The sequence below is a fragment of the Staurois parvus genome, unplaced genomic scaffold, assembly GCF_062004578.1.
Source record: "Staurois parvus isolate SC_StPar_1 unplaced genomic scaffold, SC_StPar_1.0 ptg000175l, whole genome shotgun sequence".
Lineage (NCBI taxonomy): Eukaryota > Metazoa > Chordata > Amphibia > Anura > Ranidae > Staurois > Staurois parvus.
In genome coordinates, this window is record NW_028317971.1 from 1,683,970 (window position 1) to 1,705,772 (window position 21,803).

General features: G+C 43.3%; 1 protein-coding gene across 1 annotated transcript in view; it reads right to left on the bottom strand.

The window, feature by feature from the left end:
- Window positions 1–21,803, bottom strand: part of LOC149462377 (uncharacterized) — a 459,390-nt gene that overhangs the window by 39,059 nt on the left and 398,528 nt on the right. The window contains exons 92-96 of the mRNA XM_089676871.1: window positions 21,319–21,381; window positions 20,435–20,551; window positions 10,748–10,825; window positions 7,837–7,890; window positions 1,083–1,131 (exon numbers count right to left, since the gene is read on the bottom strand). Coding sequence (XP_089532997.1) covers window positions 1,083–1,131; window positions 7,837–7,890; window positions 10,748–10,825; window positions 20,435–20,551; window positions 21,319–21,381 — 361 coding nt within the window. The remainder of the gene's footprint in view (window positions 1–1,082; window positions 1,132–7,836; window positions 7,891–10,747; window positions 10,826–20,434; window positions 20,552–21,318; window positions 21,382–21,803) is intronic.

Sequence of the window (21,803 nt, forward strand, 5' to 3'; positions counted from 1 at the left end):
GAGAGGCATTGCAGTCACATGATGGCATGCATTATAAAGAAAAAAAGGTTCACATAGATTTAAAAAATTGTGTAACAATGGACTTAATTGTTTAACTGATTGTGGGGATTTAATTGAACACAAGCCTTTTCTTTCACTTAAGGCTACGTTAACACTAGCATTGTGTGCAGGCGGCAGAGATGCGTTTGGGATGAGTTTTTACCGCTTCCCAAATGCCTCAGACAATTCTGCACATTGCAGCACATGGTGCTGTTCTAACGGGAGCGTTAGCGTCGCGTCGTGGCAAAACAGACGCCTCTGGTCGAGTCAGGAGGCGTTGAAGCCTCCTATTCTAGTCTATGGTGCCGCTCCACAAACGCCCGGCCGGCATTTGCGGTGCGGTTGCGACGCGGTTGCGGGGCATTTGCGGAGCGGTAACACCATTTAAACTTCATTATAGGCATTTGTAGGGCGTTTTTAATGCCTAGCAACTTCCGCTAAACCACGCATGCGGCGTTTGCGGAGCATTTGCCGAGCGTTAAAAAACGCTCCGCAAATGCCAGACCAGCGCTTGCCAAACGCTATAGGGGCGTTTGGCAAGCGTTGGTAAAACAGTCAAGTGTGAATGAGCCCTAAGTAATATACATTTTTATCGCAGGAATATATTTTATATTTTTATCCATAATGTATTAGATGGGATGTATGCTGGAAAGAACAACTTCCAAAGGAGCTAAACATTTCATGCTTGATTTTACATTGTTCTAATAAATGTGTTTTTTATGCATTGATATCATGCAAATTGCAATGCTGAAGGAAGAAAATACATTGTTTTATATTAGTCAGAATCATCCATGTGCTAAAGGATTTGGAGTAGTGAGCACTTTAAAAATACTGTATGGTGAATATTACCAAGAAAATAGAGCCTGTGACTACAAGCAGGTGCAGGTCATTTACTTTCCAGCTTCTATTAGGAACCTTCTAATGAAGTGCAATTCTTTCGTTAATATGTAGTTTGTGCTGAAATTTAAATTGATTCAATATAGTAGAGAGTAAAGGAATCTGGCAAGTAATAGATAGATCTTGATCTAATTACTGAAACTTACCACACTTGTCACTCAACTCTTTTTTGACCAAGTCTTTCACATCTTCCTCCTGCAAATTAACAAGGACAGGTATTAGCTAAAAAGTATGCTGAGAATTTGCTTCTACCATAGATACAGCATGCTTGATCTTGTTAGCAGGTTGGGGAAAAGGCATTTCTCTTCAGCTTGGATCTCTGACTGTCAGTATAGGTCAGGGTTGTTATTTTATATTACTTAGCATAAAAGGATATTAAAATGAAAAAATATAGTGTCTATTTTGTTTAGTGCAGTATCAAAGTACTAACAATAACATTAATGTGTTATAATACTCTGCTGTGATCATTTATGATGATATTCAAAGTCTATAACCAACAATAACTGTAACTCTTTAATATAGTCAGATCAGTTAACTATATTTTCTGATTGCTATAAGTTACTGCACATTCATCAGTCATAGAAACTGAATTCATAATAAAGGCTTTGCTATTACTATATTCACACTTGATAAATTACCGGTATGCTGAAGGGGGTAGAAAAATGTAAAAATATATGACCTGGCTGCAGGATATGTTAACATGACAAATTGAAAGAGGAATTCTAGTTTTGCATAATCTAAGTTTATTAAATTAAAAAAAGGGGAAACATAGAGAGGTGGGATAATAACAGTGACTGAGATAATGGTATAACAGCAGAAAAGGGACAGGCAATAAACAGAGGAACATGCACAAGCCTCAAAAATAGATTACTCAATGCATGTGATACAGTGATAAAAAAATACTTTGTGATAAAATAGTGATTGTTGAGAAAATAAGCTGTTTTTCAGACACACACACAGGATAAATATGTTATCTGTTCTGCTTCTCTCCTCTTTTTGAAAGCTTTGTTGGAAAAAATACAAGATCAAATAAAATAAAAAAAGTCCAGATTGACTAGCTTCAAACTTTCAAAGTACTTCAGAAATGCCCATATTTTTTGTGCTTAGACTATGCATTCGTTATTACGATCTCAACCTGGTATTGTAGCCAGGGGCGTATTTACCACAGGGCAAACAAGGCATTTGCCTAGGGCGGCATTTTTTCAGGGGGGCAGCAGAATTTTTCAGGGGGGCAGCACTGTCCCCCAAAAGAAGTACTGGAAGAAAGGACACATGCAGCATGGGGACCAGTTGGGATTTGTGAGAGGCTGCGGGCTGCTTGATGGTGTATGCAGAGCCTGACTCTCTCTTGTTCCAGGGGATGTCTGGAGCTGTGAAGGGGGGTTACGCCAGTGTATGGGTGGCGATGGTAGTGGAAGGCTCTCAAGTGGGGGGGGGATGGGGGGGTGTTGTTGGTCAATGTTATCCTGGGGGGAGGGGGTGTTTGTCAGTGTCAGGGTCTCTCCAAGGGGGCAGGGAGGGGGAGACAATTTTTGTGTTGCCTATGGCAGCATGAAACCTAAATACACCACTGATTGTAGCATTGTAATAAACTCCAGTTTGTGTTCCAGTGGTGGATTAGAGTAAAGTGTCCAGGTGCTGGACTACAACAATATGGAGAAGGAAACATTGGGCTTCATTCACAAAAGGAGATCACATGCAGTATTTATGTGTTTTCCCAAATATCACATGTGATCCTGTAAATGTCAATTCACTATTATTATTAACCACATAAAACAAAAACGCTCAGTAAATACCACATAGAACATGAGTTAAAGTCAATTCACAAAAGAAAATAAATAAATAAATTAATGCAGTAAATAAGTAGTGGTCCAGGCATGCAATAGTTAAGGAGCCCCCAGCATCCTTAACCAGTAAACAGCATGGTTGTTAAGGAGTGGGCAACCACCACATCATTAACAGCCAAGGAGTCATCAGCTATCAGCGGGGTTCACTATGGACTAGACACTAGTCCATAGTGAGAAATTTAAAGGAGACCAAACACTGAAGGTAATATGATGACTGAGGTCTGGAGATTAGGCTCAGTTATTTTGATTGATTAACGGCAGCAACATAAGTAAATAGCAGTAATTCACCCCTGAATTATGGAGGTGAACTAGTAAGCTGAAGTAAGAACACATTGACAGAGCCCATGATCTGGCCATAAGATGGTAGGTGAACTAGGAACTAAAGAGCTCAGCACTGTGCATATGCAGACTGCACTTTATAAGCGATCCTGAGGGCACACACAGATATGGTGAAAATAGAGTGTTATTAAAGCTCATAGATAAATAGTGTAGCATTTACATCTGGTGAGGCCTCAGTACATAAAGTCTGGGTGACAGTAAAGTTCAGCATTGCCACCGCGTGAATATGCCCGCAGGCTCTCACCAATTAAACATGATGGTAATGTCATTACTTCAGCTCGCTAGTTCACCTCCATAATTCAGGGGTACCCCATCATATTTGGTGTCTGGACATGGACTTCCTACTTTGCCCTTCCATGGTTCTACTGTAGTCATGTCCTAATTGAATGTGAATTACCACTATTTACTTATGTTGCTGCCGTTAATCAATATAACTGAGCCTAATCTCCAGACCTCAGTCATCATATTACCTTCAGTGTTTGAGGTGTGGGTAGCCTATAGAGTCACTTCTGTGCTGACTAGCACTCATTGACTGCCACTCTGGAGATTGTTGGCCTATTTGATTATGCTTTACATGAGATTGTTTATATGCTATATAACGTGTGTGAGTGGATGTGTGTTGCCTGGGCTTGGTTCTCATTAAGTGATAACGTTATCCTACCTTATTTTAATGGCGTGTGTAGGATTGTTGGCCAATCAATCTTTATATTTTAAATATCTCAGTAAAGCTGTATATTTTGAAAGTCACACTGTGGTTGGTTCTCCTAATTTATCCTCTTTCTAAGGGGGCCCTCTTGATCACCTTTAAATTTCTGAAACTCATTTGGCTATAGAGGACCACACCTTATAATATTGGTGAGTTGGTGAATATTCAATAATTTTAGGTATTTTCCTCCCCCTTTTGGGGCAAGTAAATTATTATTTAGCTACTAGTCCATAGTGGAAGGTTTCCTGCAGATTTAAACGTCCAATCACTCCCATCCTTGACATTCAACACACAGTCCAAAAAAGGGTAGTTTATTGTTTTGCATGACACCCTTTATTCATATCCTCTGACTTTATTTTTACTAATAGCTTGTACTACAGAATGTTGTATGCAAATCCAGGTATCATACAAATATCTGAATCAATGACTAGGTGTTTTCACAGGTCAAAATTGGTGGTTTTAAAACAGTGGTCCAACAGGAAATATACTTGGTCTCCCATGAGTTCAATTCTACTGCTGAGGGTCTTATCAAGTTTCAGACCCTTTCAGTTAAAGTATAACTAAAGGCAATTTTTTTGCTTTGTTTTGTACAGTGTGGAGAGGGGACTCGTATCAGGTTTTCATTGTTGTCTGTGTCCTGGTTAGGGAGATTTATGCTCTATTTGTCCTCTTCACTGTTATCGCCTAGAGTGAAAGAAAATCCCATATTTTGGGTTTTCAGTGAACCAGGCATAGAGGGGGAAATCTTGCAATGTGAACAAGGCTGCTGTTAGAAACCATGGGGCCCCTTACAGCCAACCTAACAGGCCCCCCCCATCCCCACAAAAAAACACAGTTTACCATGCTTCAGTTATGAATGAACACAGTGAGTTATTGGTACCAATCACTCATTGTGTTCATTCAGGAAAGGAAGGGGCTGGTAAATTACTGGAACTGATCCCCTGTATGTCTCTCTCTGCAGCAGCTGAAAGCCAGTGGAGTGGGTACAGGAGAAGAAGCCAGCTTTCAGCTGCTGCAGAGAAAGCCATACAGGTTCCAGTAATTGCCCCATCCCCCCACCGTGCCGCTTATCCTCCCTGCCCACATCCGATTCACCCAGCTGCCTGGTCCCCCCTGCTGGCCTGGGCCCTGTACATGAGGACTGGTGGTAACCCCTTATTCATGGCCCTGAATGTGAACATAAGATATGGTGACAACCAGTAATTCCCTCACTTTCAGGGATTTCCTCTCACTTACTGTTGTGGCTATGGGACAGGAAGTGAAGCAAAATTCCCCAATGTGACACAGATGGCAAAAATAAACCTGACGGGTTATAAATCCTCCCTTACTCTATCCAAAATGAAAAATAGTTTTGCCTTTAGTTCTACTTTAGGCTCTCAAATGTCTCTGCACAGCATACAAGTGAAAACATGATCAGATGAAACATCATAGGACACCATTGTAACCAAATACAGTATATAGCAATGTTATATGTCACAAAGTTGATGTTGCTGACAATCAGTCTTAGAATGACTCCTTCATTGTGTATCTTTTAGTATGTTGTAGCTTCTCTATCATAGTGGCAGTAGTATAAGGTCCAATCTATGGCTTTCAGCTCTTCTTGCTTTTGTAGCTATTCTATATATTTTTTCTTGTAACAGCTACTGGTGTCCCTCTTTAGTGAATCATAAATGTTGGCATCAGTGAGCAGAGTGATGCATTCAGTACAACAGTGCATATACCCTTTTCCACTGGCAGGATGGTTATGTTCAGATTCCTGCTAAATGATGTAAGAGCCATCTTCTCTAGTGGGGTCAAGTTGAGAGGAGCTGTATCAGTCATGGAAGCATGCAACTGAGCAGATCTCTGCTTGGTAAGATGCTGTGGAGGAAGTAGGAGACATTGAGGGTCTATGCATCCCTAAATCTCTCCTTTAAGAGTACCTTTGACCTGCCCAATGTTGTCATATGGGGGTTTGTTACCCCCTTGTGAGATCAATAAAGTTAAATAGAATTTAAATAAATAAGTACAATTAAAAAAAATGTACATACAACCCCACTGACTTGCACACACCTGCAAATGTAAAGTACTGCACATGTCCAGGGTGTCCATGTGTATGTAAACCTACCTTCACACCAAACTCAGGTGAGGTAATGCCATGTATGTCAGAGTGGGAGCAATGATTCTAGCACCCCCCCAAATTTCAGCTGCACCCCCCCCCCCCAAAGCCAACCATTGCCCCCCTTTCACCCTGTGCCTGGCTGCTGAACCATGCAGACAGCAGCACTTTCCCTGTCCATTCCTCTGTTAAGCCACTGAGGTTGTCCCTTGGGGATCTGCAATATCTCCCCAGGCAGTGGGAGTTGGTGGGTGGGGCCAGGAGTGTGGCTTCCTCCTCCACTCCACCCACAGACTCCTGCACTCAGGCTGATCCCGCAGCTGAAGAAGTAGAAAGAAGAGGGGCCAACACAGCAGCCCAGGGAGTCTTAATCACCTGCCATGGGATAAGTGACTGAGCCCACTACACACTACCCTAGCCTGTCCTAACCCAGCACTATACTGCAATAACCCACCACTATACTGCCTTAACCCACTACTATACTGTCCTAACCCACTACTATACTGCCCTAAACCACTGTACTGCCATAACCCACCACTATACTGCCTTAACCCACTACTATACTGTCCTAACCCACTACTATACTGCTCTAACCCACCACTGTACTGCCCTAACCCAGCACTATACTACTCTCACTCACCAATATACTACCCTCACTCACCACTATATTGCACTAACCCACAACTATACTGCCCTAACCCACCACTCTACTGCACTAATCCACCACTCTACTGCCTTAACCCACTACTATACTGCCCTAACCCACCACTATACTGCCCTAATCCACCACTATACTGCAATAACCCACCACTATACTACTCACACTCACCAATATACTACCCTCACTCACCACTATACTGCACTAACCCACAACTATACTGCCCTAATCCACCACTTTACTGCACTAATCCACCACTATACTACTCACACTTACCAATATACTACCCTCACTCACCACTATACTGCACTAACCCACAACTATACTGCCCTAATCCACCACGTTACTGCACTAATCCACTACTATACTGTCTTAACCCACTACTATACTGCCCTAACTCACAACCATACTGCACTAACCCACAACTATACTGCACTAACCCACAACTATACTGCACTAATCAACCTTTTTACTGCACTAACCCACCACTATACTGCCCTAACCTGCAACTATACTGCACTAACCTGCCACTATACTGTCTGGAAATATTTTTAAAAGCGGTGACCCCTGTCCTCTGCCCTGCCAGCGGTGACCTCTGTCCTCTGCCTTGCCAGCGGTGACCCCTGTTCTTTGCCCTGCCAGAAGTGACCCCTGTTCTTTGCCCTGCCAGAAGTAGCTCCTGTTCTTTCCCCTGCCAGAAGTGACTCCTGTCCTCTGCCCTGCAAGCAGTTACCTCTGTCCTATGCCCTGCAAGCAATTACCTCTGTCCTCTGCCCTGCCAGAATTGACTCCTTTCATTTGCCTTGCCAACAGTGACTCTTGTCCACCTCCCTGCTAACTCCTTTTCTCCACCCTGCTGAAACCTGTTCTCAGCTCTGCTTACTCCTGTACACTGCTCTGCTGACTCCTGTCCTCTGCCCTGTGGACCCCTGTATACATCCCTAATGGCCCCTGTACACAGCCTTACAAAGAGCTTACCCTATTCTCTGCCCTGCTGACCTCCTGTGCACTTCCCTGTTGACCTCCCATCCTCTGCCCCCTGACATTTTTTACTGCACCCCCACATCAGACAGACTGGAACCAGCCCTGGTTTTCGTTCCACTTTAAGTGTACATATGGAATTTGTTATGTAGATTATGTATTTGCTTCTTATCAAGGGAATATTGTCAAAGCACAGTCAAAGAAAAGCTATGTAAATTAGATTTAATTTTTTAAATAAATACAACAGGAGTAAAGGAATGTGTACACTTACTGAAAGTCCAGGATCACCCTTTTCACCTTTGAGGCCCTCTAGCCCATCTTGTCCCTGTAATCAGTAAAACAGACTATAAGATACATTAAAACCATAACAGCAAAGACAGAGATATGTTGTAACTGCTTAAGCAATACGTCCTTTGCATTATCACTTTGCATATCAGTCTACGATTAAACCATGGCACTTGAACTTTTATGAATAATTTATGATCTGTATGTTCAGAATCATAATGTATGTCTAGTAGGCTAAAACAACTTCTGCAAGGTTGTGAGCCATCAGAGCTTTTAATACCCCCCCAAACTGTGTACTTAGTGCACCCCTGAATTCTGCACTCTGTGTGTAACCTTCCTTTCCCCCCTGCACTCTGCTCTCTGTACTTAATACACTCCAGGTATTTAATGTCATCACGTGGGCCAGTTCTTCCGGTTTCCGTCACCGACATTGCAGCCGGTTTCCTACTGCGCATGTGCCTTGTGATTGGTCCCGCAATCTTCTGGAACCTGTGAAGTGTCCCAGAAGATCGCGGGGGGAAGGAGGGGGGCCGAAGTTTTCCATGGTGAGCTGAGCCAAAATGTGGAAGCGGGTACCTATCAGAACCAAGTACCTGCTCCCCCCTCCCCCCAAAAAAGTGCCACATGGGGCAGTGGAGGGGGAGGGTACAAACAAGCTGAGATTCCCATTTTGGGTGCAGCACTACTTTCAGCTCATTCACACAGTTGCATTACTTTGGCTTCCTGCTTACTAACAATATTTGATAGTGGCATTTTGTAATGCTGGCTATGCAGGGCATAGTTAAAAGTTCACTTAGCTGACCCCCTCCCCAGAAGCATGTACCTTTCTTCACTCCCCTCCCAATCTGTTCCGCTGCTGGGACTGGGGAAAGAAAGCCCTGAACTGCTGGGGGGAGGGGGGGGGGTGTTGGGTAGTAAGTTCACTTTTTACTTTGCCCTGCATGGTATACTTACCTGTTTTGTGCAATGACTTTGCACAGAGCAACCCAGATTTTCGGGTCCCCTGCCATCACTACTGCTGAGTACTCCCCACAGCAAGCCATTTGCTCTTGAGCCCCGCAGCCTGGAAAATTGCTGCTTTACAATAATTTCTTCCTTACATTATTGGATGTCTGTGGAAGATTGCCCACTTATAAAAGTGGTCAGTGTAGGCAGGAGATTGATTCACAGCTTCTAAAGAAACCCCTAGCAAGCTCTAAAGGAGCCCTAGTGAAGAAAGGAAGCTCTACCTTTTACAAAATGTATTGAATTATTGACTGGAACAAATTATGGAAGTGTTCCTTCACTAGATGCATACTTTTTGGATCAGTGACTCACTAGGTAGAGGGGTATGACTTTCATTGTTAAAACATTATGCTATAGATTACCTTTCTTAAAAAAAAATAACAAACATGTTATACTTACCTGCTCTATATAATGGTTTTGCACAGAGCAGCCCCAGTTCTCCTCTTCTGGGGTCCCCTGCTGGTGCCCCTGGCTCCTTCTCCCTTCCAAGTACCCCCTCTAGCAAGCCACTTGCTAATGGGAATACTTGTGTGGGCTTGCTCCCGAGCCCCACTACCTGCGTCTATTGACACAGACAACAGGGCTTTGCCCCACCACGTACTACCTTGCCATAGGATTTGATTGACAGCAGCAGAAGCTAATGGCTTCCACTGCTATCAATCTGCCCTGTGAGAGGAGGGAGATAGCAGAGAGAGCTGCTGGTCTCTTGCACAGCATTGAATCGAGTTCGGGCTCAGGTAAGTATAATGGGGGGTTGGGGGGAGTTCATGGACACTGAAGTGTTTTTCCTTATTGCATAAAATGCATTCAGGTAAAAAAACCTGAAGGCTTTAGAACCACTTTAATTTAGCACTACCCCCTTAGGAGTCGTTGAGTTTTGGGTCCCCCTATAGTCCTGCACAGTCAGGCAACATGCATTTTCTTTCACACTTGCACACTGGAGTCAGTAAACAGTCCTTGAGCTTGTTTTTGTAGTTTAATTAGGGGTATTGAACTTTGATGGGGGTGTATGGGATGCCAAAGGAGCTATGAACATGAGGACAAACTCCTTAGCAACGATACACTAGTGCAAAGAAAAACAGTCTCTCTAGCCCTTCTGGTTTACCACCTCGTACCCAAAATGAATCCTCCTCTTCACCCAGCTGCCTGAGGGAATCCCTGGGCAAGGTGACCCAAAAACTACCACTTTAGAAGAGCAGCTCCAGATGAGGAGCTAGCAGGGTTTACCACCTAACTGCCCTCTACCCTCATCTGGCCAAGGGGTGTAGGGATACTCACTCAGTCCTCTCCTGTAAGCTTATTGGGTTTCTGGCTGCCTTCAGGCCTTACCCTGGGCTGGTTTCTTCCCTGCTTCCCAAGTAGTCCTCTCTCAGGGGCAATGGGGCTGAGACATCCTCCTTTCCAGCACCTGCTTGTAGGTAGGCCCCTCTCCTGAGCCCCCTCCCAGGCTTTACAGTAAAGCCTTCTCACTCCATCTTCCACCCGACACTGACCTTACTCCTCCTAGTCTCTGCAATACTTAAGAGGTTGCCTTGATCACCATGCCCAGCCTCCTGCCTGGTGATTGGCCAAGGTCCTTTGAGTATGTAGATCTAAGATTGCTCCCCTCCTCCATCCCTTCTCCAAAAAGCTCTCAGGTTTCTGGAAGGGTGTGAGGGCTTCAGAAACTCTGACCCTCAGAAACTCCTTAGCCTGTCCTGAGGTAACCTCACTACCTTACTCCCAGGATGCTATCCAGCCTCTAAATAAAATCCTGTCTAGCTTCCGCTGGCTAAACTTGAGGGGCAGTACATTAACATTTACAGAAGGTTTTTCAATATACAATGTATAGAAATGTAAATATACATTGTATGCTATAGTAATATAAAAACAACTTTTCTTTATTTACGCACCATTTCTCCTTTTGTTCCAGGTAATCCTGGATCTGCCCTGGGACAAGCCAATGACTTTCCTCTCTTCCCATTTTCACCCTGTTAACAAGACATAAGTATAGCTTTTATTTACAGTGCTGACTTCACCATTGAAATGATCTTGACACTTGCTGTTGTGTAGTCTACCTACATAAAAAGTGTGCTTTATGTACAGTATATATATATATATATATATATATATATATATATATGTATATGTGTATATATATATATATATAGTGTTTGTTGATCTTTAAATGCAAGCAAAGCAGCAACACAAGATTCACTTAACTCCAGAAAATATAACAGAAAAGTCTGCTTATCTTCAGCACAAACAGCATAAAGAAAACATAAAGAAACATAAAGTACATAGATGGGATTTACCCCAAGGTTAACACAGTCCAGTTTTGGCTGTTTGCTAGCTCTCAGCACACGCACAGCATTTCACAGGTCTCTCTCAAAACTCCTACTCCCTATCCCTGATTTTCAGAGCTTCCTGTTTTATGTGCTGCATCCTGGAGGCTGCTTAACCAAATAGGGACTGGAGTCCCCGTAGTCAGGAGTAGAGGTTATTTTCCGCCCCCGGGTTCCCAAATACATCTCTGCTAATACAGAGAGAACTGCGAGTTAGTCCTCTCTTTTACAGGGTGCCGTTAGGCTTTGGTACCAACACGATGGGACACGACCACTCACTCTGCGACTCTTCAAAGACAGCAAGCTCAAGTATTCGTTTCTCTTCTTTGGGCTTCTGGGATATAATAGGGCTTTAAAAGGATTTTTACATTGGTCTCTGTTGCAATGTCATGTCATACTGATCACGTTGGTGAGGCCAGGCAATCCTGAAAACATTTCTCTCTTTTTCTGCAAAAACTCTTTTGCTTGTTGGGTTTGTGGCCTAAACAGGGTACCAGCCACCTGCACCAGGTCAACTCCTGCAGGTTCCCCTGAATTGACACTTACCACAGCGGACACAGCGGTTCTCTATCTCTTCAGAATTTTAACAAGTTTCATGATAAATTTGGTATGGCTTTCTTTTCCCTGGCTGGCATACTTTGAAGTTTACATCACCCACTTTTTCCACTACCTCAAATAGCCCCTGCCTCTTGGCCAAAAACTTACTCTCCACCATGGGTATCAGAACAGCTACCCGCTACTTTACACTGTCTGACTTTAGCTAACCAGTTGTACACCCTCCTTTAGGCATCCTGAGCCTTCTGGAGCTGGTCCTTCACTACCGGCATCACTCTAGCCACTCTCTCTTGCATTTGGGAGATATGCTCTACTACTGTTTTGTGTGGTGAAGTTTCACTTTCCCACATCTCCTATACTAGATCATGCAACCCCTGGGGTCTTTTCCCTTACACTAGCTGGAATGGTGAAAAGCCCATGGATGCTTGTGAAACCTCCCGGATGGCAAGCAACAGGACAGGGAGCAAAATATCCCAATCCTTCCCGTCCTTCTGAACCACGCTTTTTAATACTGATTTCAGGGTTTTATTAAACCTCTCAACAAGGCCATCTATCTGCAGAAGATAGACGGACATCCACAACTGCTTAATTTGAAACAGTTGGCACAAGTTCGCCATCACCTTCCACATAAAAGGGGTACCCTGGTCTATTAGTATCTCTTTGGGGAACCCAGTTCTTGAAAACATTTGAAATAATTCCCGGGTAATGGCTTTAGAAGAGGTTTTCTTTAAAAGGACCGCTTCCGGATACCTAGTTGCATAATCCAGGACTACTAATATATATTGGTGTCCCCTTGCTGACTTTACTAAGGGCCCCACAAGATCCAAAGAGATCTGTTCAAATGGCACCTCAATTATGGGCAAGGATACTGTGACGGAGGAAAGGCAGGACAGGACACACAGAGTAGATGGCAAACGCACAAAGCTTTTTTGAGACAAACGGACGGCAGTCCTCCAATAAGGGGGTTGGCAGAGAAGGTGAATTTGCCACTAAAAGGGGTAACGAGGGGGCCCCACCCACTTATAGTCCACCAGGAGAGCCAAGGGGGTGTCCCTGTAACAAGGGTAGTCCGACAAAGAAGGGGGGTGCGAGGGGTCACCACAGCAACAGTTCAGGTAACACGGGGGGGGGAGCAGGTACTCATGGATCCAACAGGGTGCCTGGTCTCCCAGGGGTAGAAGCGGAACACAGGTACCTGTGGAGTCCGGATCAGGGGGGTGGTCTCTGGCAATGGCAGGCAGTCTGTGATAGTCTCTCCCCTTCTGTGGGGCCTCTGGCAATGGCAGGCAGGCTGTGATAGTCTCTCCCCTTCTGTGGGGTCTCTGGCAATGGCAGGCAGGCTGTGATAGTCTCTCTCCCCTTCTGTGAGGTCTCTGGCAATGGCAGGCAGGCTGTGACAGTCTCTACCCCCTTCTGTGGGGTCTCTGGCAATGGCAGGCAGGCTGTGATAGTCTCTCCCCTTCTGTGGGGTCTCTGGCAATGGCAGGCAGGCTGTGATAGTCTCTCCCCCTTCTATGGAGTCTCTGGCAATGGCAGGCAGGCTGTCTCTGGACGTCTCTCCCCTCCTGTGGGGTCTCTGTGAGGGTGGGGGTGGGCTGGCAGAGTCTAGTCACAAAGGTCCCGCTGGGGATCCTTTGATGACTGCACAACGGAATGCGCCCGGAGCGCCCGGCACCAGCCTCTAAGCTCCTGCGGGACGCTTTGGCAGCCGGGGTCGGGCCAGCGCTGGCGTCAGCTAGACTCTGGAGCCCGGGCCATCCCTGTGGGAGGTTCGCACTTCTCAGTGGAGAGGTGTGAATCTCGCCACCTTCTGGCTGCCAGAGAGGAAGAGACAGGACGGGGTGGTGGAAGTCTCACCTCTCATCCAGCGGCCCCAGGATGAGAGGGGGAGGGGTGAATACTAGACCCCAGGGATGAATCAGGCTGGTGACAGGGACATCCAGGGGGCAGGGATGATTTCGGCCTAGATGAAAGGCAATTTGGGAGGTGTGCGGTGAGCTGGCAGGGCAGCTGGCCGGGAGGGAGGGGGGCCCACAGTAATTGAATTAGGCCATTGACTTAGGCCATTTGGCTGAGTGACACAGGGGACAATTGGAACGATACAGAGAAGAATGCTGAGGGCATGTGATACAGGGCATTAATGGCATTAATAAGGGGATTAATAATTGGAAGGCCCCTATACCGTGACAGGTACCTGGGGGTTTCTGTAGTGTGACACCGGGGCAGTTAACTGACAGGTGGGGCAGGACACACAGTACCTTTTCACCTCAGCCTTCACCACTGGCCAGTAAAATCGGTCGGTTATTCTGGCCTCTAGTTTTTCAGCCCCCAGGTGATCTCCCAGTGCATTGTTCTGGGCTAGATCGAGGAGCATCCACCTATAAGACTGGGGAACCAGAAATTACTCTACAGTTTCCCCTCGGCTTTCAGCCACTCGATAAAGCAAGTCTCCGTTCATCGCAAAATGAGGAAACCTTTGACCTGCACCAGGCACTTGTGGTACCCCATTACCAACCAAAATCATTGACCAGAGTAGTATCCTGTAACTTGGCGGTGCTCAAGGAGGTTTCCCCTTCATCCTCCGAAACCGCGAGCTGCAATGGTGAAAGTTTCTCTTCATCCTCCCCCAACATGATCTGTAATGGAGAAACTCCCCCCCCCCCCAGGGGTCAACTTTCATCTTGAGACCCGAAACATGAACATTATCAACCACATTAACATTTTCTGCAAAGTCATTATCAACATTGGGTACCTCCACATTAGGGGTATTTGCTTTGGGGAGTTCTGGATAAGACCCCTCAGAATTTGGTCCTTCACGGCCCAGTGTCCCCTGTCCTCTTAGCTGCCCAAGAAGTCCACTCTGTACCTGGCTCAATAGTTCAAGAAACAGTGGACAGTCCCGGCACACTATGATATCATGTATCAAACTGTTCACCACCCCAACTTCTTGTGTCATCGAGGTTCGATCATAGGCAATGGTCACTGGAACCAGGGGGTACTCCCTAGTGTCCCCATAAATGCACACTACCCGTAGTGTCTTACCTACTGGGCCGAGTCTCCCGATCACCCTGGCATGTACCAACATAACCATGCTGCCGGAGTTCAGTTTAGCCTTGGCAGATAGGTAGTTCACCCACACCTCACATTCAAACTGACCTGCAGTTAGGTCAAGATGGGTGGCACATGCCCATTTGGCATAAAACGAGGCTCTCCTGCCAACCCCACATTCCATGGGTTACTGCTGAAGTGGGCACTGTGCCTGGGTATGTCTCCAGGATCGGCAATGCCAACACTTTATGTCCCCCATTCTCTTGACAGGGACTGACCTCTATGGTTCCAGGGAAGTTGAGACAGGGATGTGGGTTCCAGGGTCTGGCAGGGCTTTTCTCCTAGGCTCCACAGCTGGTCTTGCTGCCCTTGGTGTGTGTTCCCGATGCTTGGCAGGCCCAAGCAGGTCCTCCACCACTGTGTACCTTTTGACCAACTCGACCAGCTGGTCCGTGGTCACAGGGTCTCAATGGTTACCCAGCACTGCAAGTCATCTAGCAGGGACCGCAGGTACTTGGCCATCATCACCCATTCCACCATTTAAGGGCCTGTGAACTTTTCTGGTTACAGACATTTTGTGACCAGCTAAACCAGTTTATGCATCTGGGCCCTTGGTGGCCAGTCAGCTTGGTACCTCCAGTGGTGCAAAATGAGCTGCATGGTTAAGTTGCCAGAATGAAACCTTCACTGCGGCAATGCCACAAAAGAGCCTGGTGAGGTGTGCCAAGGTGTTGTCAGGCATCGTGTAACTGGGCTTTTTTTTGTGGTATTGGTTCTGTAAAGGCATCTTTCTGGTAACTTCACCATGCAGCTAATTTTTTTTATAGTCGTAATGTGCTCCTTGAAACAATCACACCATCATTTTCCAGAGCAACCTGTATTTCTCTTGAGGCTACCTGTGGGTTCTTTGTATCTCGAACAATACTTCAGGCATTTGTGCCTGTAATCTTTCTTGATCTACCTGACCATGGCTTGGTACCAAGAGTTCTCAGAATTTCCACTTCTTAATAAGTGCTTGAACAGTACTGACTGGCATATTCAAGGCTTTGGATATCTTTTTATATTCTTTTTCCATCTTTATAAAGTTCTATTACCTTGTTACGCAGGTCTTTTGACACGTCTTTTCTGCTCCCCATGGCTCAGTATCTAGCCTGCTGAGTGCATCCATGTGAGAGCTAACATACTCATTGACTATTTATACATAGACACTAATTGCAATTTAAAAATCCACACATGTGGGAAATTAACCTTTAATTGCCATTTTAACCTGTGTGTGTCACCCTACATGTTTATATCAAGCCCAAACATTCCAGGGTATGTAAACTTTTGATCAGGGCCATTTGGGTGATTTCTGTGATCATTATGATTTAAAAAGGGGCCACACAACTCTGTGATGATAAATGGCTTCATATGGTCACTATCCTTAAATAAGAGGCAGCTTTTTTTGGCATGATCAGTCATATTTTCAATATCAATTCCAAAATGTCATGATTTCTGCCAGGGTGTACAAACATTTGAGCACAACTGTAAATGAGTAAAGGGTACATAGTATCCCTATTACTTACAAAAACAGGATGAATAAAAATACACACAGTTTTTGACAAGTTCATTCATAAATTAAGAAACAAAAAATGCTGCGCAATGTACATCCATTATTGATTACATTGTCCAGTGATGTAGATCTACATCAACCATGATGCCCAATGCCCCCAACCCACCGGAAAAAAAAAGATTCATGGGGGAACATCCAAGCTGTATTTTTTTTTTTTTTTGCTTCTACACCAAACCCTCATCTAGAATAATGGTCTGGTAAAGATAACGTGGATACCTGGCCACTCTGCTTACAAACAGCCAGGAATTGTCATTTTGCTGGAAATTTATGCAAACTTTTTTCTTTGAAACTCTCAATTTTGTTGTAGTAGCTGGCACCACTTCACAGACACGGTAAGGGCACCCCCCAGTCACAGTATTGCATTTTTATATATGTATATATTTATTTATTTTTTAAATATTTTTTGCTTTAGTTTTGACAATCCCTAGCCTATTAGCCTGGAAAATGGCCACTACTGGTAATAAACAGAGACACAAAGCAAAATGAAGGTCCTTTTTAAATATAGTGGGGAATGGCTATATATTTTTAATTTTTTTTGTACTTGTTAGGGAAATTTCTCTTCACTGTCTGTGCTGGTGACCATGCAAAAAGTGAAGAGAATCTCCCTAAAAGAAGGGGAAATAAGCGATATCCACTAATCAAGGCAAAAACAAAAGTGTTTGGCTGTGGCTTCAGTTTAACCAGACCTCTGAATACATTACGTTGTCTTCTCTTTGATCTACAATTTTACTATTGTGCAGTAGTTTTTACGGTTCAGATGGCCTGAAGTGTTTATCAGAAATGCAAAAATATAGCATAGTGATGAGTTGATTACAATATAAAAAGTGTAGAGTCTAAACCTATCAAAGAAAGAAAATGTGACTGGCCAAAAAGGAAATATGATCTAATGCACATGTGGAGGCTTATTTTTATATTATTCAATTTTCGGAATTAAATAATTCTTTAATAGGCTTTCAAGAACTCACCTCTTTCCATAAAGTCATTCAAAATAAGCTAAACTATGCTTTTTAATTTAGTGAATTCACGCCAAAACCACAAAAAGAGAATGCTAAAAGGACATACATTTTTTTTTCTTGGTTAGCATTAATACATTTCCTTCTTGTACTATAATGTGTTCATCATTATTTTTACAAACTGTTAAAAGCACATTTCTCTACTGCTACAATTTCTCTGTAAAAGCAGAACAGAAAGGTTTATATCTGGTAGTTCCACAAAATCTACATAAATCAACTTAAAGTAGAACTATAGGCAAAACTTTGTTTTTCATTTTGGATAAATCTCCCATTGGAGAGATTTACTTTCACTTCCTATCCCATAGCCAACATGAAGTGAGAGTAAATCCCTGCAAATTAAAGGAATCTCTTGGGGACCCCAGTCACCAGAACTAGTGTGCTTATTGGAAAATATTCCCTGTATTACTTCTCTGGGGACAACCCAACAATTGCGTTTTTCATTTACTTTCATTTTCAATGATAATTTTAAACAGGACAAATATAGAGGGTGAATCTTCCTTACAGGGGCACAGACAGCAATAACAACCTGACAGGTATTCTAATACATCTCCCCTCTATCCAAAACTAAAAAAAGTTTTCTTTTAGTTATACTTTAATATATCCCAATGCAGATGTGTTATGAATAGAAGAAGGCTACTACACACCTGAGAGACTTTTGGTTAGTACAGAAGAGGGAGCCTACCAGAGCTGTACTTAGACAAGCGTATTCAGAAGAGCTAATCATTCTTAAAGACATAAACATGGATCATTGTTTAATCTAAGTGTACATGTTTATGCACTGAGCAGACAACTCTACTGTCAGGCAACATGTTCAGGGGATTGCTAGCAATAGTTTAAGCAAATTAATTTTACATAAAAAATTCTTCTGAGACTGGTTTTCCAAGGAGTTCTTGCAGAGGTTCCTATTGTTTCCTGATCTGACTGTTGCTGACCAGGTTGGACAATAATCATCTCATATTCATGACTTGATTTAGCACTTACACAGGGATGAAAGTGTTCATCCCTGTCTGATTTTCACAAAGAAACACAGAACATAATTTTTGGTTCAAGATTCAACTCTGTTATCCATCTCTGTTCTGCAGCTATATAGAGAGATGCTAGAGAACAAATATGATAATCTGTATTCCCAATCTGTCCTTGTTGCTAGAGTGGTGGTGTTGTTTTGGTCTGTTGCAGCTTGGTAATTATATATATATATATATATATATACAGTCATGGCCGAAATTGTTGGCACCCTTGATATTTTTCCTGAAAATCAAGTATTTCACACAAAAAAGGTATTGCATTAACACATGTTTTGCTATACACATGTTTATTCCCTTTGTATGTATTGGAACAAATATAAAACAGAGGCAGAAAAGCAAATATGACATAATGTCACACAAAACCCCAAAAATGGGCTGGACAAAAGTATTGGCACCCTTAACTTAATATTTGGTTGCACACCCTTTGGAAAACATAACTGAAATCAGTCGCTTCCTATAACCATCAATAAGCTTCTGACACCTCTCACCCGGAATTTTGGACCACTCTTCCTTTGCAAACAGCTCCAGGTCTCTCTTATTGGAAGGACACCTTTTCCCAACAGCAATTTTAAGATCTCTCCACAGGTGTTCAATGGGATTTAGATCTGGGCTCATTGCTGGCCACTTCAGAACTCTCCAGCGCTTCTTTGCCATCCATTTCTGAGTGCTTTTTGACGTATGTTTGGGGTCATTGTCCTGCTGGAAGACCCAGGATCTTGGACGCAAACCCAGCTTTCTGACACTGGGCCCTACAGTGCGACCCAAAATCCTTTGGTAATCCTCAGATTTCATGATGCCTTGCACACAGTCAAGGCACCCAGTGCCAGAGGCAGCAAAACAACCCCAAAACATCATTGAACCTCCACCATATTTTACCGTAGGTACTGTGTTTTGTTCTTTGTAGGCCTCATTCCGTTTTCGGTAAACAGTAGAATGATGTGCTTTACCGAAAAGCTCTATCTTGGTCTCATCTGTCCACAAGACGTTTTCCCAGAAGGCTTTTGGCTTACTCAAGTACATTTTGGCAAACTGTAGTCTTGCTTTTTTATGTCTCTGTGTCAGCAGTGGGGTCCTCCTGGGTCTCCTGCCATAGCGTTTCATTTCATTTAAATGTCGACGGATAGTTCGCGCTGACACTGATGCTCCCTGAGCCTGCAGGACAGCTTGAATGTCTTTGGAACATGTTTGGGGCTGCTTATCCACCATCCGGACTATTCTGCGTTGCAATCTTTCATCAATTTTCCTCATCCGTCCACGACCAGGGAGATTAGCTACAGTGCCATGGGTTGCAAACTTCTTGATAATGTTGCGCACTGTGGACAAAGGCAAATCTAGTTCTCTGGAGATGGACTTGTAACCTTGAGATTGTTGATATTTTGCCACAATTTTGGTTCTCAGGTCCTCAGACAGTTCTCGTCTCCTCTTTCTGTTGTCCATGCTTAGTGTGGCACAGACAGACACACAATGCAAAGGTTAAGTGAACGTCTCTCCTTTTTATCTGCTTTCAGGTGTGATTTCTATATTGCCCACACCTGTTACTTGCCCCAGGTGAGTTTACAGGAGCATCACATGCTTGTAACATTCTTATTTATCCGCAGTTGTGAAAGGGTGCCAATACTTTTGTCCAGCCCATTTTTGGAGGTTTGTGTGACATTATGTCGAATTTGCTTTCTTTCCTCCCTTTTTTTGTTTTGTCCCAATACACACAAAGGGAATAAACATGTGTATAGCAAAACATGTGTTAATGCAATACGTTTCGTGAGAAATACATGATTTCCTGGAGAAATATCAAGGGTGCCAACAATTTCGGCCATGACTGTATATATATATATAAAATATATTTTCCTCTTTCTCTGAGCAACTGTAGAGCACTTGATCATCAAAACCAAGCAGGATATTTTCAGAGAAACTAAGCAACAGTATATGCAGTATATACCGTATATACATATAGTATGAACACATACATGTAGGTATTATTATTTATTTTCCACTTTCACCTTACCTTTTTCCCTGTATCTCCTCTTTGTCCTCCTGGTCCCTGAGCTCCAGGGGCACCCACTGGTCCTGGTTGTCCAATTGGCCCTCTGAAACCACTTAATCCATGGGATCCTTTATTACCCTAGGGGAATTTAAAGATTTTCTAATAATTTTCCTTAAAATTACCTTTTCTGTCAAATTTTGACAACTGACTACATTTATATTAATTAAGAGTGTTCTTAAAGTTTCTGCACTTTTTTTTAACTCTGTGTATTAAGAATTTCAAAAACAACGTGACAATTGTTATACTAAACTGCAAGGTCAGTGGTGAGCAGTGAATCTGTCATCATTACAAAAGGTAAATTGAATAATACATGTCTGCACCTTGACTACAGTTAACCTGTGTGAAAGACCTGTGCTGAGCACTTCACCCATCAACTTGCTGCGTAGGTGTAGTGCATGGAAGATGACATTCATCTGAACATGCTTTACATGTTTACGTTTTCTTTTTTTGGGGGGGTAGTAATTTTTTATTTTAGTATAGGGACTCTTTTGGTGAATTGTTCAGAAGAGCATGCATGAGGAAAGATCTTGTGTAAAAAAGAGCACAAATAGGGAGCTATGCCCTTTATGAAAATGTAAATTTTTCACATAGAGCCCTGACTATTTGTCATCAAACAACATAAATATATACAGTATATATGACATGAAAAACTGCACTATGAACAAATGAATACAATGGGGGAAGATACATCTAGAAGCTTGGAAGAAAATAGATCACAATGATATCACAACCATGTTTAAAAGTTTCTCCACAAGTTATCCATGCTATCAATATCATTGTGCCGAACACTAATTATGATAAATGATGGACTACAGGTATTTTACAGTACGCCTACCCATACATACCTTATCACCTTTATCTCCATGGTCCCCACTGAACCCATCAATTCCGTTCTCTCCTTTTTCCCCCTAAACAAAAGAAAAGGAGAATGTTTCATTTAAAGTTAGCAGTAGATATGAGGGAGCAACAAATATCCCCTGTGCCAGCACAGCCCAGGTAGGTGTTTTAACTGGGGTGCTCCAACAAAGATGGACCTCCTCTCAAAGCCTGCCTGATGCTACTGGGCACTAGTCTTTCCTATAGTTTCTAGTTCCACACAAACAAAAATGTGTGGAAGTTGTTGGGAGTTGGCTGATGTGCTATCCAATGTGCTGGTTAAGCAATCCACTGGCCTGCGCACACACACACACTATATAATATTTTTTTCAACCTGTTTTTATTAGGTTTTACAGATAACAAACAGATAACAAACAGGTATACCTGCACGCAGGAGTATAAATGTCAAAATATTTAAATGTTTTTTGAAAACACAAAAAGAGAAGAAGTGAAA